The sequence below is a fragment of the Schistocerca gregaria genome, chromosome 3 (assembly GCF_023897955.1).
Source record: "Schistocerca gregaria isolate iqSchGreg1 chromosome 3, iqSchGreg1.2, whole genome shotgun sequence".
Lineage (NCBI taxonomy): Eukaryota > Metazoa > Arthropoda > Insecta > Orthoptera > Acrididae > Schistocerca > Schistocerca gregaria.
The window spans coordinates 196,218,984-196,245,051 of record NC_064922.1 but is presented as its reverse complement, the minus strand read 5'-3'; the positions used below and the strand labels follow the sequence as shown (position 1 = coordinate 196,245,051).

Below are 26,068 nucleotides of genomic sequence, written 5' to 3'. Positions count from 1 at the left end.
ATTGCAATAAATGGTGTATTTCTATCGCTGCTCGTTTAGTTTGTATTGCCGTTTCAAATATACCGGTCATTCTTGAAACACCCTGTATATACTCCGCAAGCCACTGTATGGTGCATGGTGGTGGGTACCCTGTATCACTACCAATCTTTTTTTTTCTGTTGCACTCACAAATAGAGCGAGGGAAAATGACTGTCTCTATGTCTTCATACTTATCCTAATCTCTCTGTTCTGTTCTTCATGGTCATTGCATGGATTTAGTGTTGTTATATAAGAATTTTTGTAAAAGTAAAATTAAAACTTTGTGAATTTATACATGTCACTCATGCTGAAAATTGCAGAATGAGATAAACAATATTTTTAGGTTGCTATTATGTTTGTTATGTGAATGAAACACCAAAAATTACATAAAATTAAGTTTATTAGTATAGAAAAAATTAGGAAATAATGGTGAGTCAAAAGATGGTAACTTGCTTTTAATATTCTTGTATTAAATGCTTTTCATAGAACAAATAACTGTGACAGAGCAAAACTGTGGTACCTTGAGTCTAGAAATAAATGTACTTTGACAGTTACTAGATTTTTTGTAATCAATTAATTTCATAATTAAATTGTCTTTATGGTACAAAATTATCTAAATGTGACATATCAAGCTAATTACAGTCAATTCAGTATCAGTTATAAATACAAACAATGATTTGGTGTTCACAGTAAATTAGTATAATATGCAACATTAGTATTGATCATTGCAGTGAGAAGTATTCCACTATTAAGTATTCCAGAATCAGCAGATACAGAATGCATGGACCTATTGTGCCATGTTACAACTTCCAGTTATGAAAAAAAGAAATTGAGAAAGTCATACAAAATTTAGAACAAATACAGCAATAGAATCTAAAGAAATTCCAATGGAACTCATTAATCATCCATCAAAGATTATTTGAAAAATGTGAAAAATTCATTGGGGAGACAGAGATTGGGTTTAGAGAAGGTTTAGGTACAAGGAAAGTAATAGTCACACTACAAGTTCTAGCCCAAAACTGCTATCATAAGGATAAAAATGTAGGCCTTTTTTATTGATTTGAAAACTTGACAAAGAGGTTATAGAGCCTTACACAAAATTTTCAACAAAATTTATGATACAGCTCATTACCCTGCCTAGAGGCTATTATTAATTCCCTCATCAAAAATGAAGAATACAAGAAAATGTAAAGATCATAGAATCATTAGTCTTGTGAGACATTCTTTGAAAATATTTCTGAAATATCATCCATCAAAAGTTATTTGAAAAATGTAAGAAATTCATTGAGGAGACATAGATTGGGTTTAGAGAAGGTTTAGGTACAAGGAAAGTAATAGTCACACTACAAGTTCTAGCCCAAAACTGCTATGATCAGGATGAAAACGGGTGCCTTTTTTTATTGATTTGAAAAAGCCTTTGATGGAGGAATCACCATAAATGTATGAAAGTTCTTAAACACTTCTTAAAAGAATAGATATAGTTAAGGGAGACATCCACTGTAGATAGGACTTGTATCAGCATCAGACAGAGCAGGTTAAGTTTGATAATGAGTTCATGAACTTAGTTAATTTCTGTAAAAAGGTTCAGCAAACATGCATTCTGTCACCCTGTTATTCAGTTTGTACTCAGAGAGTATTTTTCAGGAAGTCCTTGGTGACACAGAAAAAGGTATAAAGGTTAATGGAGTTTCTTCAACAACATTTGCTATGCTTATGATACACCAATGGCTGCTGGTAATTTAGGTGAACTTCAACAACTCATCAACATAGTAAGAGGTTACAGAAGTAACGTAAGTCTCAATATTAATACCAGAAAATACACATTTTATTATCGTCATGCAACAGCCTGACTCCTTTACAAATGCTAATCTACAATTCAGTGGCTCCTTAATGCAAAGAATAGTCAGGTTTAAGACTGTTGGAACATGACTCTGTAAAAGATTGGACACCAGACATGGAGATGAAATATCACATGGAGAACACTTGTACTGCCTTCATAAAATTAAGAAAATTCTCACAAGTACAGACCTAGATCTAAACCAAAGAGTTCAATTGGTCCTTACTTCTATGTGGTAATGAAGAATGGACACTGAATATGACAACAGTAAGCAATATCAAGCCCTTTGAATTATGGATTTACTACAGAATGCTTAAAATAACATGAACAGCAAGAATATCTAACAATGAAGTATTCTGAAGAACATACAAACAGCAAAAAATGTTAACAATGTTTAGAAGAAGAAAAACTGCAAAGCTAGGACATATCTTGCAGGACATCAAATACATGCTTCTGCAGTTGATAACAGAAGGGAAGAATGAGGCTAAAGAAAAAAATCTTAGTTAGATAACATAAAACATTGAACAGAATTACAAAGTACAGATCAACTACTTCATACTGTGTTTCATATAATAAAAATGAGTCATGTAGTCGTCAACATCCATTAATGTATTGGCAGAAGAAGGAGAAGATTGTACTACTGCCAACTGATATTTGTAAAACTCTAGTCTATGGCACCTTATCTTACCTGCTGTTGGGCTAAGCGAAATAGTTTGAAAACAGCCGCACACACAGAAGAGCAAGACAGGTAATCCACAGACAGTCATGATGAAGTTTGCATTACTGAGATTTTTCAGAGTGTCCAGGCAAGTACAGAACCTTGTTCCACTGCAGCAGTGCTCATTTTTTTATGAACAGCCAAAACTAGGACACCTGTTGAGGAATTTCATAGGGAAACACAATGGACATGGAAGTAAACCAATCTCACAATCTCCATTAGGTCCTGTGTGATATTTTTCTCTTTCTGACTGTTCTAGCATGAAAAATGTTCTTAAACAAATCATCATGAAAGCATATTGTGGACTTTTCATTAAGTTATCTGAGAGAATCCATCAGTATGTAAAACTTTAGGGAGAGTGCTTTGAAAATGTGTAAAGGAAAACTTCTATGAAAATAGAAATTTGCATAGCATCCTTAAGACTTTCAGAATGACCATATCAAACACTTTTTTCTGTAAAATATTAAATCTATATATGCACTCCTCAAGCTAGTGGAGTGAATTATTCACTGTCTAATTCCATTTGTGTATGGAACAAGAGGAAAATGCCTTTCCGTGTACCTTAATATATGGCATTATCTGTTATGATTGTTACTAGGCAAGATATACAATGACAGACTGCAATTTATACTGTAATCTCTCTTCAGCACCAGTTCTTAAAATTTACTTAACATATTTTATGAGAACAGTGCATCTTTTGTCAAGTGACTCCCATTATACATGAGTAAGCATCTCTGTTACATCACCACTGTGGCAACATTTACCTGTTATGGCTCTAGCAGCCTATCAGTGAATTATTTTGACATCTCATGTCATATAAAGATGTAAGAACTTCAAACATGGGAGCTGTTCTCTATAATAGATGACACAGACAGAGTGAGATCTACATTTACCATTTGCCCCTTTTGCACCAGTATCACAATAGTGAAACACTTTGTTTTCTCATTATGTATTTCCACATGTTGATGTCAAGTCACATACTTCCACATACGACAGCAATCAGACTCTTGTTCAGAAAAGATAAATCCTAAATACTAAATATTGTAATGAGTCTGAAACTAGTAATTGAATTTTGAAGAGTGAAAGCCCATTGAATTTGCCTGTTTTAGAACTATGACACTAGTAACAGAAATTACTATAGTTCCAATTGAAAAACCAAAGCTGATACCAATCTTTCTGTAATTAACATACACTGCCTGACAAAAAAAGTCAAACACCAAGAAGACATCTGACTAAGATGGTTAGCTCTCAATGTAACTTCGTACACACACACATATGCCATCAATAAGTTTGTAAATGATTAGAAGACTTGATATAAATACTTGTTAAACAGATTGTGAATATGAAACTTCGTGATGATGTGGAACATGTCAGTTTAACATAAGTTTCCTTTACATATATACTGTTACTACTTCATATCTAAAAATTTTCTACTGAATAGAAGAAGTTGTCATTCAAAAATTCTTTTAATATGTTTTTAAATAGTGGTTGACTATCTGTCAGACTTTGAATGCTATTTGGCAAATGATCAAAGACTTTTGTGGCAGCAGAATTCATCCCTTTCTGTGCCAAAGTCAGATTTAACCCACAATAGTGAAGAGCATACTTTTTTCTAGTGTTGTACCTTTGCACTTTGCTATTATTTTTGAACTGGGAAGGCCTATTAATAACCAATTTCATATCTGAATATATGTATTGTGAAGTTACTGTGAATATCCTGAGTTCCTTAAATAAATATCTGGCAGGTGATTTTGGGTGGGCTCTACTCTTATTCTGGTGACACGTTTTGTGCTGTGAAAACTTTATCTCTTAATGATGAATTACCCCATTTTGCACTTCCTGTCGATCTCATTTTTGAGACGTCTGTATTCCTTTTTGCCTGCTTCATTTACTGCATTTTTATATTTTCTCCTTTCATCAATTAAATTCAATATTTCTTCTGTTACCCAAGGATTTCTACTAGCCCTCGTCTTTTTACCTACTTGATCCTCTGCTGCCTTCACTATTTCATCCCTCAAAGCTACCCATTCTTCTTCTACTGTATTTCTTTCCCCCATTCCTGTCAATTGCTCCCTTATGCTCTCCCTGAAACTCTGTACAACCTCTGGTTCTTTCAGTTTATCCAAGTCCCATCTCCTTAATTTCCCACCTTTTTGCAGTTTCTTCAGTTTTAATCTACAGATCATAACCAATAGATTGTGGTCAGAGTCCACATCTGCCCCTGGAAATGTCTTACAATTTAAAACCTGGTTCCTAAATCTCTGTCTTACCATTATATAATCTATCTGATGCCTTTTAGTATCTCCAGGCTTCGTCCAAGTATACAACCTTCTTTTATGATTCTTGAACCAAGTGTTACCTGTGATTAAGTTGTGCTCTGTGCAAAATTCTACCAGGCGGCTTCCTCTTTCATTTCTTTACCGATTTCCAGTCACCCATTACTATTAAATTTTCGTCTCCCTTCACTATCTGAATAATTTCTTTTATTTCATCGTACATTTCTTCAATTTCTTCATCATCTGCAGAGCTAGTTGGCATATAAACTTGTACTACTGTAGTAGGTGTGGGCTTCGTATCTATCTTGGCCACAATAATGCGTTCACTATGCTGTTTGTAGTAGCTTACCCGCATTCCTATTTTCCTATTCATTATTAAACCTACTCCTGCATTACCCCTATTTGATTTTGTGTTTATAACCCTGTAGTCACCTGACCAGAAGTCTTGATCCTCCTGCTACCGAACTTCACTAATTCCCACTATATCTAACTTTAACCTATCCATTTCCCTTTTTAAATTTTCTAACCTACCTGCCCGATTAAGGGATCTGATATTCCACACTCCAATCCGTAGTAGGCCAGTTTTCTTTCTCCTGATAACGACATCCTCTTGAGTAGTCCCCGCCCGGAGATCCGAATGGGGGACTATTTTACCTCCGGAATATTTTACCCAAGAGGACGCCATCATCATTTAATCATACAGTAAAGCTGCATGCCCTCGGGAAAAATGACGGGCGTAGTTTCCCCTTGCTTTCAGCCGTTTGCAGTACAAGCACAGCAAGGCCGTTTTGGTTAATGTTACAAGGCCAGATCAGTCAATCATCCAGACTGTTGCCCCTGCAACTACTGAAAAGGCTGCTGTTCCTCTTCAGGAACCACACATTTGTCTGGCCTCTCAACAGATACCCCTCCATTGTGGTTGCACCTATGGTATGGCTATCTGTATCGCTGAGGCACGCAAGCCTCCCCACCAACAGCAAGGTCCATGGTTCATGGGGGAAGGATCTTGGTCTATAATAATATTATCTATTAAGTGCTGCTTTCCTGTACTACCCAAGTAGGAAAATCAATGACTGAAGTCACATTGAAAGAACCAAGTAATACTTCAAGGTCAACCTTTCTACCAGACTTTCAGAAAATCTACATTAAAATCTCCTCTACACAACATTTTTTATTTTCTAAAATTTTCTCACTATGATAAATTTTAACATATATGGGAACTCTTCCTCTCTCCATAGCGTCTCTGCTCTCATGTGCTGAAAGCATATATATTCCTACATTTACCTGTTCCATATCTGAGATTATACAATGTTCAGACAGGTATAGTACATCTATTCCACCCTCAGTTTCTAAATCTTGTAAACAAATAAGACCATCTACTTTATTTTTAATCCTCTGATATTATGATGCAATATAATAACACTATTTTTCACTGTGACATGTAAAACAGCCCCAAGAGTGCATTACTGTTGTTACTATTTAGTGTTTTTACAAGGACTGCTGGGTACATAAGGGGCATGAACAGCTTTAGATGCTGAGTCACTACTTCTACATCTACACTCTGCAAGCCATTGTGGAGTGTACGGCAGAGGGTATGTATTGTTGTACCAGTTTTAGGGTTTTTTCCCACTCCATTCATGTATTGTGTGTGAGAAGAATGATGGTTTAAATGCCTCCATGTGTGCTGTAATTAATCTAATCTTGTCCTCATGAACCCTACGGAAGTGATACATAGGGGGTTGTAGGATATTCGTATAGTCATCATTTAAAGTCTGTTAATGAATCTTTGTAAGCAGGCTTTCTGGGGATAGTTTATGACTGTCTTCAAGGATCTACCAGTTCAGTTTCTTCAAAATCTCTTTGACACTCTCCCTCAGATCAAATGAACCTGTCCTTCTCTGTATATTTTCAACTTCTCCTATTATTACTCTTTGGTGTGGGGTCTTGCACACCTGACCAATATTTTAGGATGGTCCATAGTAGGCTGTACAACCATATACTTTATTCATTCTGTGATTGGCCAATTTTGATAGTAAGTAATTTTCAGACAGTTATACATATGTGTTATACAATATCTGGCACACTATCAAAGAGTCATTTCATACATACATACAATCAAAAGTCATTTTATACATGACTAATTCATCTATATTAAATCTAAGTACAAAAAAAAATTAATTTACTTTTAAATCTCATCTATGTCCTTATAACTGCTCACTAATATTCACTGGAATTTGAATCCTTGCTTTTAGTGCATTGTTACTCTTGACTCCTTTCCTGTACTTTATGTCTCTGCATCTTATTCATTCTCTCTGTTTCCTTCTACTTTTCACATTCTTCTGGTGAAGAAACTGCCTAAAGCTCTGAATGTTGGAGATTCAACATTGCTTTTAATTAAGAAATCTCTCAGCCTTGCTCCAACTTTTGCAGCATCTAACTTGATTCCTATTTAATTATTGTAAATGTTTCCAGTGGACAGTTTTCATACCATATAATAACACTAAAAGAGCAGCAAGTAATTAATATTGTGTCTCACTTTGATTTAGGAATTTGGGAGACATTGATGGTATTAATGTCTGGGAATCTTTATCTGAAGATACTCCATCCAACAGGACACAGGTGTTGCATAATATAGATGATATTTATGGAAATGCTGCACTGACAGATGGTGACTGGAAACTCGTAAAAGGTAAAAGCACATAGATAATGACTGAGTGAGAAGTACTATCAGTGGTTGTAAATAAACATCTGCATTACTGTCTTCTCATTTGTTAATGTATAGTTTGGCTTTTTCATTTCCTTGAAGATTCTTCATAACAATGATATGTATATAGTCTATTAAATAATATTAATAAATAGAATAAGTCAATCAAAAAGTGGCCAAATAATTTTTATGCAAATGAATAGTAGAACTAGAAATATTAAACTATACTTTAAATCTTTTAAAAACACACTCCCACAAGTTACAATACTGACAATGTCCATAAGGCCACATGAGGAACAAAAACGTTGTACATACAAAAATATGCATTAGCAATATTGTTACACTTGATGTAGTGACACAGATGCAAAGTATATCTGATGCTCAGAGATAGGCTGCACTTGGTGTGAATAGTGTTACCCTGCCAGTGGGATACAGACTAACACATGGGATGTGATACATTTCTATGGCAGCACAAAATGCAAAGTCTCACCACCTTGAATATCAGGATGTTCAGCAAGGATCATGGTAATTCCTACTATTGACAGACAAGAACCCTCTGGTTGATCACTGGCTTGTGGTGACAGTGTTAGGGCTACATTACTTTGGCTGACAATGCCACATCAGATTTAAGTCCAGGGAGAGAGTGGACCACTTGAGATGTGTAATGTCCACATTTAGTAGTAGAATAGTTCATGTCATCAGTAACAGAGTAAACAAAGAGTCAAATACACCCGAGAACAAAGAATGTAATGTATCATACCTAACAGATAGGGTACAAAGAGTAGAGATAACACATACTTCAACTAGATCTAAACATTTAGTAAAATACTTATCAGAACCAAAACATATTAATATAGGGGTTCCACAAGGTAGCATATTAGGACCAATACTATTCCTGATATACATCAATGACTTTCCCAGTAGTGTTACTCATGGTGAGAAAATTCTCTTCGCTGATGACAGCAATATTATAGTCACTGAGAGAACAAGAGAACTCCTTACCGAGAAAGCAAATGAAACTCTCAAGGAAGTTTACGATTGGTCAATAAGCAACAAATTGACATTAAACATAAAGAAAACTAATGCCATGAACTTCAGTTTGAAGAGGAAAAATGACAATGTTAAATTAAATGTAGATGGCACCTCTATAGACTGTGTAACAAATGCAAAATTTCTAGGAATGAATATTGACTCTCAGCTGAAGTGGTGCGAACACACAAAGGTACTTGCAAACAGAATGTCATCAGCATGTTATGCCCTTAGAATTCTATCATCTGTGTGTAACATGCAGTGTCTTTTAGTTACATATTATTCATATGTACACTCAATTCTTAGCTATGGCATTCTTTTTTGGGGAACAAATCCACAAAATATGAACACAATTTTCAAACTCCAGAAAAGAGCCATAAGAATAATAACCAGAAATAGTAGTCGAGATCATTGTAAAGATCTGTTCAAAACACTGGGAATTTTAACTGCTCCATGTGAACACATTTACCAGTCAGTTGTACACATCAAAAGTAACATTGGCAATTACTGCACAAACAGCTCTGTCCATGACCATGCAACAAGAGATAGACTCAACTTACATTTACCAAGAAAAAATAAACATAAAACTCAAAACAGCATTTTCTACCAAGGAATAAAACTGTACAATAAATTACCAAAAGAGATTAAAGAAATTTCAAAAATACACTTATTTAAGAAGGCAGCTAAAAAGTACCTGTTATGCAATACATTTTATACATTGAAGGATTACTTAGATAAAGCAGAGTAGGGGTTTGATAAAAAAATGTTATACAAACAAATAATAATAATAATGATGATTATAAAACATCCAATATTCCACATAACACCTTCACTTTATTATTTTTCTTCTTTTTTCCTTTCTAGAGACACTCTCCCCTCAAGCTATGCATAGCACAATACTAACACCTCTTCCTCTTTCTGAGCTCAACATCTCACTCATTATGAAGGGATGCTGACTCAGTTTTTCAGGATAGCAAATGGGAACTTGCAGTACAGAAAATGGCCCAAGGATCACCTGTGTGTGTGTGTGTGTGTGTGTGTGTGTGTGTGTGTGTGTGTGTATGTATGTAGTGAGTGAAGTGTTATGAAACAATGTGTGTATAGTGTGTGCAGTGACTGATAGTGAAATATGAGTGAATAGTGTGGCATTACATTATTTAATGAGTTATTTGTAAATAAATTATTGTATACCAGGAGTAAAATCTAATGATTGTCTCTAACTAGAAGTCTGTAAATATATGTGTATACGAATTAGCTTATTGTAAATTGATCTAACCTTGTAAATACTTTGACATGTCCTATATCCTTGTAAAAAGAGATCTACGGATGAATAAAACTACTACTACTACTACTACTACATAAGTAAAGTCTGTACTTACCAAGAGCAATTCAAAACAAGTCCAAAACACAGCAAGGTTGGTAGTACATATCATAGATTATCTCGCACATAATGGTTAGCTTCATTACACAACATATAGTGTGTCTCGTACAGAAGTTAACCTTGTTTCTCAGAATAAAAGTTACAAAATTAATAAAATAATTGTATGGTTTTCAGAGCAGCATTAGTTGTTTCCTGTTTCAGTAACTGGCTGTTAGTATACAATTGAGAAACAAAAGTGCTGTACCGCTTTAAAAGTAATGCTATTAGGCAAAAAAATTATAAACTGAATAATAACTTAAGTGGAGGTTACAACATCTGTTATCAAAATATTTTCTGTTGATAACCTCTACAAATAAATTGAAAATTCACAGAAAGTAATGCTGCTGTTTTAATTAGCCTGTTGTTCTGGCGCATTATTTGTTTCACAGGTGAAATGCACCTAATTAGTAAGAGATTCTGCACTAACACTATGAGTATAAAATTAAATTTCATGGCAATGACTCCCTTCTCATCCCCATCCCCCTGGGGTAGTAGGGTTATCTTACTTCCACACAACGTATATACAAAAAATGAGTCACCTATACACCAAATTTTGTTGAAATTTCTCCAGATATTTCTGAGTTATGGTTTTGTGTCTCATCTTCTCATTCTCACCCTCAGCCATACTGGTGCTGTGGATGTCTTATTGCCACAGTAATTTTTTTCTATGCTGCAAGTGATATGTGCACCAAGTTTGGTAAAAATTGCTTCTTGTATTAAGAGATGAGTTGATATGGTTAAGAGATGAGTTGATATGGCACTATCTTTGCGCCCCACCCTACCTTCACACACACACACACACACACACACACACACACACACACACACACACACCTGTCCACTACCTTTCTCCACCTTACAACTGCCTACTGCCTCCTACATCTTCCCTTCCCCCTCCGTCCATCTCCTCCCCCTTTCCCCCTCTCTTTGTCCATCTCTTCCCCTTCTCTCTGTCCATCCCCTCTTTTGGTCCATCTCCCCCTCTCACCTCTCTCTGTCCATCTCCTTCTCCCCCATGTTTCTGTTTTCTCTTCTTCTCTCCCTCTCTGTCCACCTTGTCTTCCTCCATCTCTCTGTCCTTCTCTTCCACCCCTTTCTTGCTATTCATCTCCTCCTCCCTCCCTCTCTGTCCACATCTTCCTCCTTCCTCCCTATCTGCCCATCTTCCCCTCCCCTTCTTTCTGTCCAGCTTCTCCTCTCAGTGTCCAGCTCCTATGTCACTACCACCCAAATGGGAGCCAGGTGGTTCTTATCCTCTCGGTGCTTACTTCCAGACAGTAAGTGTTACTTGTACCAAATTCAGTTGAATTCAATCCAGAGATTTAGGAGAAGGTGTGGAGTATATGCTTATACATACATACACACATTTTATATAAGTATACATGACATAGATTATTCTGCTGCTTCATAATTTTCATTATTGTTTGATTGCTAAGAAATTAGACTCATCATGTGCTAAATTATGTGAACTAAATCCTTAAGTAAGGTAGTTACAGAAATACTTTCTCCTCTTATATTAAAATGGTTCTCCTCTTCTGAAAGTTAATGGAAAATTAAATTTATAAACAGGAAGCGATAAGTAGAGTACATGTTTTTTTTAGTTTACACTTTTAAAACACATCCTAAAAAGTATGTTGCTTCTGATTTCTAGGAACAACATATGATGGTGCATGGGATGGTTGGTATGGACCATCAGGAAGAGAAAATGCCCCAGCAGCCTATGATGTTGGTCAGGTGCTTGGCTCAAAAGCAGGCAGAGTGTTATATAGAGGAGGTTATTTGACTACTCGAACAGAAGTGCTAACTGTTAGGACAAGTGCTCTGGTTACTTGCAATCCTAGTGGTTCTACATCCAATGTAACCATTAACTGCAAACCTTTAGAAGCTCCTTGTCTTTTTAATATACAGTCAGATCCTTGTGAGAAACGAAATTTGGCTGACAGGTAAGAATAATGCCTTTTATAATTTAAAGTGTAAATATATCATTTATATTTCCAGCAATTTATACCATTAGGTGCATACACATCTTAAACATTTACCAAGTCTTTTGCAGTAGTTACGTATCAATATTCCTAATCCTGAATTCTGCTTTTATATCTTTTGTTGCAAGTTAATGGCTTATATTTTCATAAATACTATACCCTTGCCTGCTCCACATCATCCTATGATCTAAGTACTTCATTCAACTGGTTTATCTATTACACATATAAAGGTGCATGCTGCACTTCTATCAGGAAAAATGACCCCGTGACATTAATTCACTCATAATCAGAAACATTACAATCTCAATGCCCCACAAAAGTGACTCAATTTGAGGCAAAGGTAGCCTGTTTCAACTGTATTCCACACGGTGTATGAAAGATTTACAGTTGTCTGCAGCAAGATGATCCAGTATGTTCCAAAGAAATGGCCTCTAAATCCTTGGTGGACTTTCTGCTCTGTATGAGATTGTAAACCATGCACATTTTCCCCTTATAACCCATGCAACATCCCCACAATCAGCAACATCTTATATTCCTCCTTTAAGTCTAAAGTATGCCTCTAACCCTCTGAAGAATCAATTTAGGATGACATTTCTATTAGGAGTAAAAATAGACGGTGTTCACCTATGGATATCATGTAGGCACCCTTTCAATGAGATGGGGATTCTAACTGTGCTGGCAGAATATGTGTTTTTGCTAGTGAAATTTGATATAAATAATCCATCACAATTTGAGAAGAACCAGGATGTACATACCTGCTACACTAGAGGTAGAAATGATCTTATTTACCCATTGTTACAGCTGACAGTGGCTCACAGAGGAGTTCAATATGCAGCAATAAAAAGTTTTGAGCATTTGCTCAGTAAAATAAAATGTCTGACAATCAGTGAAGCAAGTTTTAAATTTATTTTTTTAAAACTCATTACTCCTAGATAACTAATCCTGTTCCTTTGATGAATTTTTTATTAAAAACTGGTAGCCAATTAAAAATAAATAAATAAAAAACTAAAAAAAACTTGTTTTTGAATGTAATTGTTGTAATTGCATAAATAGGAATAAAATGATGATGTGTTCATTAATGTTAACCCTAATCTAATAATGTATATAATCCTGTAAACTAAATTGTTCCACATCCTTTAAATAAAAGGATTGTTCAAGTGACCTAGGGAACTAACAAACTAAAATGTCCATATCTTGGCAACAGAATATCTACTGCAGACATTACTTGAAGGGCTTCTGTTACTTCCATACATAACCTAAGCACACGCCCAAAATATTAACCACTGGAAACATCATGCTGACACCAGGTAATGCCAGCTGATTGCTACATTGCACCCCTGTTCTTTTTGAGAGAATGACTAATATTTTGTCCAGTGAGCTTATCATCTGTGTCACAAGAATCTCCTTTTGGTTTTTCTTTTCACCCTATCCCATCTAATATTAATTAGTGCAGGGGCCTTGTCAATTTGATCTGCATTGTCAGTACTCTTTCTCTGAATCTCACTCACACTTTTGTAATTATCTACTGCTCTCTTTTCTTCGCTGAGATATGCTCACATTGTCACTACTACCTTTCCTTTGTTTCATATGTTTTCTGTGTGAAATTATGGCGCACATTGTTTATTTCTTCTAGTATTACTTTCATCTGTTTATAAAACTTTTTATTAGTTTCTTTCCAGAGTTATTTCACATTTTGGACCAGATCTTTTCACATCCCTACAAACTGCAAATGCATATGCTCTAAATCTTTCATTATAACATTTCATTGAATGATGCCTTACGAAGATATGCAGCTCCCATTAACACCATGAAGAACTTCATTCCCATGTTTTTTCCTATTAGGTTTCTGGATTGACTTAGATCCCCTTGATTTGTGTATCTGTTGTTTCCTTGCTCTGTGGGACCCTGTCAGGTTCCTTACCTCATGATCTTCTGTTGAACCCACTGCAACTGTTCCTGCCAGAGATGTGTGAACAAGGTTATTTCATGTGAGACAGCGACAAAGTGCATTGTGTGAATTATAATAGACCTCTCTGGTGCTATTGTATGCTCTGAGTTTTATGGGTGTAACATAATGTTCCATGGCTGTTCTGTTCAATTTATTTTACCTGAAAGTGCAAATAAAGTTAATGGCAGTGAATGTCTTTTACACCCTATTACTTATTCAACTGTGTTGACTCTAATTGGTTAAGGGCCCAGTGATGCATTTGGAATAAGGATATCCATAACACAGTAGTGAGAAAGTATTGGAAAAGTTCCAAGTAGTGCACTTGTGTGAAGTATGAGTTATCCTTACAAGACGAATGCAACTCTTGTGTGTTATTCTTCAGTATTATTCTTTATGTTAAGACAGATAAAAGTTACAGTTAAAATGAGTGTGGCACAAATCCTGCAGATTGAAAGACGTGTCACGAAAATTGTGCAGCGTTGAAATTTGCAGTAGAAGCATATTTACGTTTGGTGAATGGGACAAGGAATACCACAGATCAGAATTATTCAAATGAGGAGAGGAAAGCAAAATAAAAGTTGATATTACTGGTTGACTCAGTAAATTATATTCATGTTGAAAAACTGTGACCATGAAAGAATTCTGGGACAAATTACAAAGTGCATTTGAGGATGAGGTCTTACAAGAAAAGTAGGATTATTACATGAGTTAATTACCACTCAGCTGGACAAATGCAAGAGTGTAGATGAATACATCAACAAAATAATAGTCATGCCAAACTGACTGAAAAACAATGGGTTTGAGATCGCTGATGAATAGATAGGAACATTAATGTTGGCAGGACTGCCCGAAATGTATGTGCTTATGATTGTGGGACTAGAAAAGCACAGGCAAAGCAGTCGTGGGTGACAGAGTTAAAGTGACAATCCTACAGGATGTAAACAGTACTTCAAGCTGTCACATGTTGGAGAAGGAAACTGCATCTGCTCTTTATTCAAAAAACAAAAGGAAGAAATCAGTGAGGTGCTATAGATGTCAGAAGAAGGGATGTACTGCATCTCAATGCAGAGAAAAAGTAAACCCAAGGTCAGATACGCAGCAAAAGAGGTATGTTGCTGATAGCCCAGAGAGAGGGACCAATAATAATGACAAGGTGCCTTCATGTTTTTATTCTATTGGAGATGTGGGTAATCATCAACTGGAATGGATTTTAGACTCAAGTGCATCTGTGCATATTGTTAAAGACAAATCTCTTCTTTATGATGTTAAAGATAAGACTCATATGGGAATATCTACTGTTGATGGTAGCAAGCTCAAGTGTCCTTTGGCTGGGAAACTAGATCTACATGTAAGTGTAAATGGTGAACCCAATATGATTACAGCACATGATGTTCACTATGTAAAAAATTGTTGTGGCTAACCTACTTTCTGCAGAGGAAATTGTCAAGAAGGGAAATACAGTTACTTTTGACATGCATGGAGCAAGAGCAGTCAATGAAAATGGTGAAGTTGTAACTACAGCAAGTAGCAAAATGGGTATTTTTAAGATGCATATCACTGAGAGTAAACATAGAAATGTATTCTCAGTGGAAGGTTTTTATGGCACCACAAACTTGGACACCTAAATAGAAAGACAATGTCTTTATTAATGGATATGCAAAAGGGAATACAGAATTATAATGTATCCGAGGACCCTTGTGAGATATGCATAAAAGGAAAACAAGTGAGGCTACCTTTTAAGACTAGTAAAAGTAAATCTGCAGAGGTCTTACAGTTAATCCATACAGATGGATGTGGCCTGATGGAGTTATTATTTTCTTACATTTATTGGTGACTCTTCATGATGTACTCATCTTTATTTTCATAGTTCCAAAGACCAAAGTGAGTGACATTTTTGAGGAATAACATAATATGGTTGAAAGGTGGATGGAAAAGAAGATTAAGATCATTAGGTCTGATAACAGGAGAGAATATATTAACCAGAAATTGAAGATACTCCTGGCAAAAATGGGAATAAGGCATTAAATTACCATAAGTTACAGGTCATCTCAAATTGTAGTTGCTGAGAGGGTTAATAGGACCACCATTGAAAAAGCAAGAAGCATGATAACTGATGCTGGATTATCAAAAGATTTTTGGGCATAAGCAGTATCAATGGCCATATATTTCAACAATAGACCACCTAAAAAAGCATTAAGGAATAAAACACCACATGAGATACAGGTAGGAAGGAAACCTCACTAAATCAATATAAGAGTTTTTGGGTGTGATGCAGTGACGCACATTCCAAAACAGCTGAGAGGAAAATGGGACCCAAAAGCTAAAAAGTATATTTTTGTAGGCTATTGTGAGAATTCAGAGGGATCCACTGAATAAAAGGATAGTTACCAGTAGAGATGTAGTATTCTATGAAAATAGAAAGGACTCTGAAGAGGGCAAAACTACTAAGTTAACTGCACCTAGATCTGAAAGTGAAACCTTGTGTGAAGAAAGAGAAAATTAAGAACAGGAAGAGGACAGTCAAAGTCAAGTGGAGATTATTTATAACGACAATGAGTTTGAGGATGAACAAAATAAAGAGAACAATGTAAGGCATTCTTCTCAAGTACCAAAACCAAAAGAAATCTGGATTGTGTTATGTATGCAGCCCAGTCCTTTAATGATGAGCCATCAACAGCAGAAGAAGCAATGAGTGGCCCAAACTATCAAGAATGGATGGAGAAGGAATTGGAATCCTTATCTCAGAACGAAACCTTTGAATGGATAAATACGCCAGCAGATAAGGAACCATTACAGTTAAGATGGGTATTCGCTCTGAAGAGCCCCAAAAATTCATCACCAAGATATAAAGCACAACTTGTAATAAAAGGATATTCACAAGAACAAGGGATAGGTTACAAAGAAACTTTCTCACCTGTAGTCAAGTGTGCCTCATTGAGATATCTTTTAGCCTTGGCAGCAAAACAAAATTTAACAATTCATCATAAGGATGTAAAAACAGCATGTTTAAATAGAAAATTGGAGGAGGAGATATATGTCATTCCACCAAGAGCAGTCATGAAAACCAGATTGGAAAAGGAAAAGATTTGGCATTTGCGAAAAAGTATTTATGGACATAAACAGAGTGGTCATTGCTGGAATCAATTTCTACATAAAACTCTAATAAATATGAATATGAAGCAGTGTAAGTCATATCCCAGAATATATTATAAAAGGGGAAGAAAAGGGGTGATGATAATAATGGCAGTATGGGTGGATGACTTCTTTATCCTGACTGAAAATGAAAGCCAATTGAGGATTTCTAAGAAACAGTTGCAAACCAAGTTTAAGATGCATTATTTTGGAGAAGTTAAACAATATTATGCATGCAGATCACTAAGGATGAAGAGAGACAAGAAATGAGAATAACTCAATCATGATATACAGAAAAAAATCTTAAAGAAATTTGACATGAGTGATTGTAAACCGATAACTACTCCAACAGAAGTAGGAGTGAAGTTAAATATAAATGAGGGAGATGTGGAATGTGATAAGAATGTTCCACATTTAGAAGTAGGGAGTCTGTTATATTTGTCTCAAACACCATGGCCTGACATTGCTTTCGTCACCAACACAGTGAGCAGATATTGCAGAGAACCAAAGGAAAAGCACTGGAAAGCTGTGAAAAGCATATTCCAGTATCTAAGAAGGACTTAAAACCACAAATTAAAAGACCATAGAGAAGATAATGCAAAACTAGAAGGCTACAGTGATGCAGACTGGGGGAGTTAATTTAAAGATAAGAACTCCACTGCTGGCTGCTGCTTTAAATTAAGGGGGAGCCTCAACAGAAAATGCTATATATGCTTTCACTGATCAAATATTAAATGCTCTGAATAACCGGACATCACCCATTGGTATTTTTTGTGATCTCTCAAAAGCCTTTGATTGTGTAAATCATGGAATTCTTTTAGATAAGCTAAATCATTATGGTTTGAGTGGGGCAGTGCACAAATGGTTTAATTCATACTTAACTGGAAGAATGCAGAAAGTTGAAATAAGTGGTTCGTGTAATGTTAAAACAACAGCTGATTCCTCAAACTGGGGTGCTATCAAGCACGGGGTCCCACAGGGTTCGGTCTTAGGTCCTTTACTGTTCTTGATATACATTAATGACTTACCATTGTACATTGATGAAGATGCAAAGTTAGTTCTTTTTGCTGATTATACAAGTATAGTAATAACATCCAAAAACCAAGAACTAAGTGATGTAATTGTAAATGATGTTTTTCACAAAATTATTAAGTGGTTCTCAGCAAACGGATTCTCTTTAAATTTTGATAAAACACAGTATATACAGTTCCGTACAGTAAATGGCACAACTCCAGTAATAAATATAGAATTTGAACAGAAGTCTTTAGCTAAGGTAGAATTTTCAAAATTTTTAGGTGTGTCCATTGCTGAGAGGTTAAACTGGAAGCAACACATTGATGGTCTGCTGAAACGTCTGAGTTCAGCTACGTATGCTATTAGGGTTATTGCAAATTTTGGTGATAAGAATCTCAGTAAATTAGCTTACTATGCCTACTTTCATTCACTGCTTTCGTATGGCATCATATTCTGGGGTAATTCATCATTGAGTAGAAAAGTATTCATTGCACAAAAACGTGTAATCAGAATAATTGCTGGAGCCCACCCACGGTCATCCTGCAGACATCTATTTAAGGATCTAGGGATCCTCACAGTAACCTCACAGTATATATATTCCCTTATGAAATTTGTTGATAATAATCCAACCCAATTCAAAAGTAATAGCAGTGTGCATACCTATAACACCAGGAGAAAGGATGATCTTCACTATGCAGGGTTAAATCTGACTTTGGCACAGAAAGGGGTAAATTATGCTGCCACAAAAGTCTTTGGGCACCTACCAAACAGCATCAAAAGCCTGACAGATAGCCAACTAACATTTAAAAATAAATTAAAAGAATTTCTACATGACAACTCCTTCTACTCATTGGCTGAATTTTTAGATATAAAAAAAAAAAAAAAAACTTAATCATTAGTGTCATGCAATATTTTGTGTAATGTAATTTCTTGTACAGACATCTTTTATTAACCTGACACGTTCCACATCATTACGAAGTGTCGTATTCATGATCTATGGAACAAGTATTAATCTAATCTAATCATGGTCCTGTCAAAAGCAATTTTATATCAGCAGTGGAACCAGTGTCCTGAAGCAGCTCTCCTACTACAGAAAAAGATATTGATACATAATGTGCAAAATTGCAAAAATGTAAACTACAAAATTGAATGGAAAGATGTAGGCCACAGAACAGAGACACACCATTCAAAGTCCTCATATGGTGGTGCAGACTAGTTGTTTAGCTTTTTGCCATCAACTTGATCATTTAGTTTTCTCCAAAATTTGAAGTGTGAGAACATCTCCAGTGTTACAAAGCAATTTTTTTTCTCCAGACTGAGTAGCCATTAACAGGATTCTGAATGTAAATCTGTTGTATATTTCTATTTAACTGTATGGCAATTAATGTACAATTACATATCCTTGTGTCCATATGCACATAAACTTAACAATAAGGGAAAAAAAGAGGAGAAGATTTGTTTGAAAATCATACAACACAACATGAAAAGATGTGTGCCATGTCTATATATGAGAGGATAAAGTAGTAAGGTATAGATAAATTCCGTTATTATACAGCTTTTAATATCCTTCTCTGAGCAAATTACTGTGTGCTCATATTAGTTCTTTAGGAGCTCTGGTGATTGGAATGAGCTTCTGCTGTGGTGTTGTATTGTTTGAGGATGGACTAATATTTCTTCACCCTGCCATTGTGACTGCTAGTTGCTGGGAAAACCAGAGGTGAGGGTGGCATCTATCATCAGGAGCCAGAAAATCGGGATATAATATTTTTAGTACAGGACTTTGTCTACGGTCTTTGTGGAGTTCAGAATGCTATTTCAAGGCATCCATCTCTTCAGTCAGTCAAGTGTAACATCAGAACACAAAGTTTATGAATATGCAATAACAAATCAACCATATGTTTCTGCAGGTGCATTAGTATTAATTAAGATGTTAATATACATATAGAGCCTCTCCTGACATTACACTATTTAAAAATTTGGGTCATAGAGATTAAGACAAAATAAATAGTGAAACAAAAAACTATAATCATATCTAGAGTGTTTAAATTACCCAGATGCAATTGTTAACAATTCATCTTATCACGACTTAAGCTCTTCCTGCATATGTGAAAATTCACACATGAAACATATCGCAATGAAATGCAGATCGGGTGCTATCTGTCAGAAAGCAATCAGTCATTCCTCCCAAGCAATGTATATGCTTACCTTGGGTTCACATGCCATTCTCACTCTATATTTTACTTTTTTTTATTTTTTACATGAATTGTCTTCTATTGTACAAGAATTAGCAGTTCACTTCATTGTTATTATTGGTCACCACACACAGCATTTCCCCATGCCAGCAATAACTGTCTGCCATGTCATCATTGTTACTGCTTAAAATTCACCAGCAGATTTAATGCATTGTGTGAAATGTGTGTGAGCTCTCCACCATATGGTCACATATAACATAACTGGAACCACTATAGTGCAGTATCCAACACACTGTCCAACACATACTGGAAGTCAGTGTAGTGGTAATCCCATGTAGTTAATTACTGCACATAAATGCAGTGAGATATATGATTATATCATTCTCTTCCTACTGAGTAGCAACAAAATTTATTATATGATTATTGCTAACTCAGAAATAACTTTGAATTTTTATAGGATGCCTATTGCTAACTCAGAAATAAGTTTGCATTTTGTCAGGCTAACAGACCACAATCACATTCATTCAAAATGTAAAAACAAAACTGTACTAGAACCAAAATGTTCAAATGGTTCAAATGGCTCTGAGCACTATGGGACTTAACATCTTAGGTCATCAGTCCCCTAGAACTTAGAACTAGTTAAACCTAACTAACCTAAGGACATCACACACATCCATGCCCGAGGCAGGATTCGAACCTGCGACCGTAGCAGTCGAGCGATTCTGGACTGCGCGCCTAGAACCGCGAGACTACCGCGGCCGGCACCAAAATGTTCTAAATGAATTTATACATACCCTGGTCCACATACGTTGATATATATAACAGGAGATCCACATCAAATTCAACTAAGTTATTTTACAGAAACCATGGTTTATCATTACATCTCCAGTGTGTCTTAGTGAGAAAAAAACCTGATTCAACATCCTACCAGCTGATATATGCATCAACTATAACAAATAAGAATGCAAATAATTCCAAACAAAAATATATGTAATTCACAGGTTGCATTAACTTGCAAACGTATTCAAAACTAAAATTTCAAATGTATGTAGTTACCTTATTGCAGCAAAACTTGGTAGATATTCTAATGCATTAATGCAAAATCAACTTATGTTGGAAAAAAATTATGGTAGTTCTAATTTTGGCCTCCGGGTATAAATCTGGTGCTGTGAATGCAAGAAAGACATATAGAAATGTTTCCGTATGTAATGTATTAGGAACAGAATGTGGGCAGAAAAGTCAGAAGTGAGAAAGGCATAATTTTGACTTTATTATTAATGATCACTAACACAATCTGTTTGATATGAGCACTGGAGACATCGACAGAATTTTGTATAGCGCCAGATTTGCACCTGGTGTCCAACATTAGTTCCATATTAATAAATTTGCGTATCTACTAAGTTTTGCTGCCATATGATAATTGCAGCCCACACTGGCCCTCCATTAGAAGCTGCACTTTAATGATAACCACTCGATAAATCAAGATTTGCTGTCAGTTCCTTCTCTTGAGTTTCATGTCATTCTAGAGGAGTTTGGGCTTATTGGTTATTCCAATTGTCGAATTTCTTATAAATCAATTGACAAATTTGTGATTATTTTCTATATTTCACTTTCAAGCTGGTTATTAATAGCTTTCTCTTGTATTTTAAAACTTTCAATCAGTATTTCATCTTTACTTTTGGATAAACTGGCCACTTCAGATGATTGTGCCTCCAATTTTGCCCTCCTTTTGGCTAAATAATTTTATCCCTCTTGGACTAAAATAGCCACCCTATTGGTCATGTCTTCATTGTCAGCTGTTATTTTCTTGACTGCCACCGACACTGCCTCTAATTTTGCATCTTCATTAGCAAATAGCTTACGAACCATTTCCGACAATGCTTCTAATTTTGCTTCTTGGTTAGCAGATATATTGTTAACAATTTCTGATAATGTATCTACTGGAATAGGCATATTTTTCTTCGATTCAATTACACCTCTCACACCTTGTGGAAGCATTACTAACTTGAGTAGCATGAAATCAACTTGATCTTCTGTTACAGAAATTGCAATGGACTGACCTATACTTTACTTATGATTTTAATTGGAAAGTACAAAAACATTCATGTGGCACACCATATACTTGCATGAATAATTAATATAGCAAATCAAATAATATTTTGATGCAGTAGTGAGAAATAAACTAGAAGCATGATAACAATAATGAACATATCAGAGTCAACATGATTACTTATGTCTATTTTACTCACTATGTATTTACATCCCAGTCTTGAAAATTAAATAAAACTTTCATGCATTACTTTTGAGGTAAAAAATTTAAAAGTAAGGACTGGAAGAGACACCAAATGTCCAACATTGATTGTCATGGCATGATTAGAAGAGCATAAAAAACTTCATCATGTAATCCACAAAACTCATTCTAAAAATTATTCTACTTTAACAAATTAAAACATGCAGGATACAGTATATGTGAGCTTCCCTACTATAACACGTCCCTGTTACTTTTATCCATATGCTGTGTTCTTTTTTGCCAGTAATAATGGAGCAGGGTTAATGTCACTCATACCTTGTTAAACAGAAACATTTACAACTGCAATGACATAAGATGATTAAAATTAATGAAGAAAATGAAACACTAATTACATAAACATAATTACATAAACAGAACACAAACATTACCTAATTTAAAATAACAATAAAATAATTGCTTACAACACTTTTAGCAGCGCAAATTGAGGAAATCAGGCATGATCCTACCCTCCATTCTCTTATTGTTCATAGACGCAAATAAATTTTGACCTCCACTTTCTTTTGTCTTCATGTTCTTGTGGCATCTGATTGTTACACCAACAGTGGAATTATGTCTCAAGTGAGCCCTCTTATTAGGGAATGAGACACTGATAATTAATGAGAAAAAGTTTAAATTAGGTTACTAACTGGAATGATTTATGTCATCAGAAGAGGGATATGACATTAAACCTTGTGTAATTACACATAGTACACATATTTGATGGCTGGAAACTTAAACATTTATTAATGAAGGTAAACTGAAAACTGAGATTCAGATTGTTCATATCATTTTGAAACAATTTTTCGTTTTCTCTGATTACTTTTCAGACACCCTGAAATTGTGCAGCGCCTAGAGTCAATTCTAAAAACTATAAATGCAACAGCAGTGCCTCCGGGAAACCTTCCATATGATCCTCGAGCAGATCCTCGATTTTGGGACCACACTTGGACCAATTTTGGTGATTACAGCATACTTAATAATGCTGTCAGCTGATTAAAATAATGTGCACTTTGCAAACAAAATAACTTTCAAATGTTCTATTGTCAGTTACTGCTGAAATGTACCAATGACAGACATTTCTTTCTATGTTCAAGCTATGAGCAAATTTTGTATATATTTGCTTGATTAATGTCACTCTAGTTCATCTGTAAAACTGAAGTATGTGTGTCAACGTGTTGCATATTTTGCTACTTTCATCAGGAAACTTTGTAGCTATTATTATTATTGTTATTATTTATGTATCGAGACTCTGAACCAGTAGCGCACCTCAGCGTTATTTATAGCAACACATATAGTTGATGTGAAATAAAAACTGACATTATAAGATACTGACAAGTGACCTTACAACAAGAAGATAGAATGAAGCTGATGAAGTATGAAAATTAAATAAAGTATTTTACTACAGAATTTAGAAAATTTGAAAACTTTATCATAGTGTTTCCTAACAATTTTTACTTGAAAAGGGGAGAGTTGAAGATGTTCTAGTTATTAAAATTTTGTATACAATGAGAATTAAGACCTGCTGACTCCATAATGGACTTTTCCTTTCAGTATGTAGTGAATTATTTTTGTAAGATGTGCAACTATGTTCCTTAATATTTAAACTCTATTTAGAACCAAAAAATAAAATCACCTTGTAATTTCCAAGTGCTGAAATTAGTATAAGTGAGCCCACCTGACAGCGGTGTTAGACAGCCAGTGATGATGAATTTGAAGGTTTTAGAACCTGAGTACTCTTCAGTGGGCACCAAAAGAAATAGGTGAAAAGAACAGTTGTGAAAGGGTTGGAGAAATAGCAGGGGTAAACTCACACCCAGAGCTATGCTGGGACAGAACATCATTTATTGTCATAGCTGAGATCCAAAGTTATTCAGACTGCATTGTAATAATGAAGTTTTAACACTAATGATTCAAATTTAAAATACCTAAAGATGCACTGTTTCACTTAAACAGTGTAAAGATAAACAGAATAAAATATGAGGTGGTGAGTGGCGAGAGTATGAGGAGGAGGAAAAGAGGGAGAGGGAACCAAATTGATAGAGAGGGAGGAGGGAAAAATTGGGAAAGAGATAAGGAAGGAGGTAAAATAGAGCTTATATAATGACAGAAAACAAGTTAGTGATACAAATCACCAGTTATTTGCACACTATCTGAACTGAACTGTAGCACATTCATTCTTTTCTCACATTTGTTTTCCTCTCTCTCTTTTGTTGGTTGTGTCACTACAAATTTGTACTCCCCTTTCAGTCTTACACTGTATTGTGGTTCTGTGTTTCGTCCCCCTGCTTTTACAACTAATTTACTTTCATGAGATATTTGTTATGTTCATATTTCAAATAATATGTTGTTTTAGTAAATGTAGCTCACATTATTTATTTCACCCTCACAATTGAATTGTATATTGAGTATTTTGTAGTTTACTGAATAGCATCATGATTAAATGTTTTTCCTCATCACTGTAAGCACAATATGATTTTTCAAAAACATATTGATGGTTCATGAAGCAGTATTAATATCTCTAAAAATAATTATGTAAGATTTTTATATTGAGATTCCCATTAACACAGACTGATATTTTCCAAAGATTAAATTTTAATGTTTAAATATCTCCAGTAAGATTTTCATAAAAGGCAGACAGTAATGTCAGGTAATATTCATGATTTTCATATATTTGTTTTTCTTTTCTTGTCAGGCTGCTGATTTTGGTAGCAGCAGACTTTCATAAGAAGGCAAGTGAAATGTGTTTTTGTCAAAAAGGTCTTGTTCTGGTATTCTGCTGTTGAAAAATTTGTGTCTTCAAAATATTTTACAGTCATGTTAACAATCCAATGTACTGTATCTATAGGAGCATTACTTCACTAAAACTCAGTTATTTGAGCCAAGTAAATTTTCTGTGATGTATTTTTTTCCATCAGTCATTGTCTTGCTACATTTGTAAAACTGGTTCCTGTCAAGTCATCCAAGTTAAGCACTTTCAGAATTGGCTAGCATTTGGATGACCATCACCGTCTGCTGAGTGCTGTTGGCAAGCAGGTTGCACTCAGCCCTTGTGCGGTCAATTGAGGAGCTTCTTGACTGAGAAGTGGTGGCTCCAGCCATGATAACTGACAGCAGTCAGGACAGCAGTGAGCTGATGACAAGCCCCTCCATATCAGCATGCAGTGACGCCTGTTGACTATGAATGACATGTAGGTCGGTCAGTACCACTGGGCCTTCTGAGGCCTGGTTGGACAGAGTTATCTTTTCTATTAATTATTCTCTGGTTTTTAATAAATAATTGTTCTACACAAAAAGTACAAATTGTTGATTTATATTTAGAACTTATGCTGTGAGAAGAAACTCTGTATGCCTAAATATGCCTCCTATATTTTCTGTCCTCTTTGTAAAAATGTAGGTAGTACAGTGTTTTTTATGATTACACAACTATTTTAATCAAGCTGCTAAAAATTAAGCATCATCCTTAATTAAGATATAATCCTACTATGGCTCACGATCAATTTAGAAACTG

At 35.2% G+C, this 26,068-nt stretch overlaps 1 protein-coding gene across 2 annotated transcripts in view; it reads left to right on the top strand.

Moving 5' to 3' along the window:
• LOC126355753 (arylsulfatase B) overlaps positions 1–25,805 on the top strand; it is a 314,105-nt gene extending 288,300 nt beyond the window's left edge. For both annotated transcript variants that reach the window (XM_050006145.1, XM_050006143.1), the window contains exons 9-11: positions 7,396–7,538; positions 11,654–11,945; positions 23,388–25,805. In XM_050006145.1, coding sequence (XP_049862102.1) covers positions 7,396–7,538; positions 11,654–11,945; positions 23,388–23,553 — 601 coding nt within the window. In that variant the 3' untranslated portion in view covers positions 23,554–25,805. The remainder of the gene's footprint in view (positions 1–7,395; positions 7,539–11,653; positions 11,946–23,387) is intronic.
• The last annotated feature ends 263 nt before the right edge of the window (positions 25,806–26,068 follow it).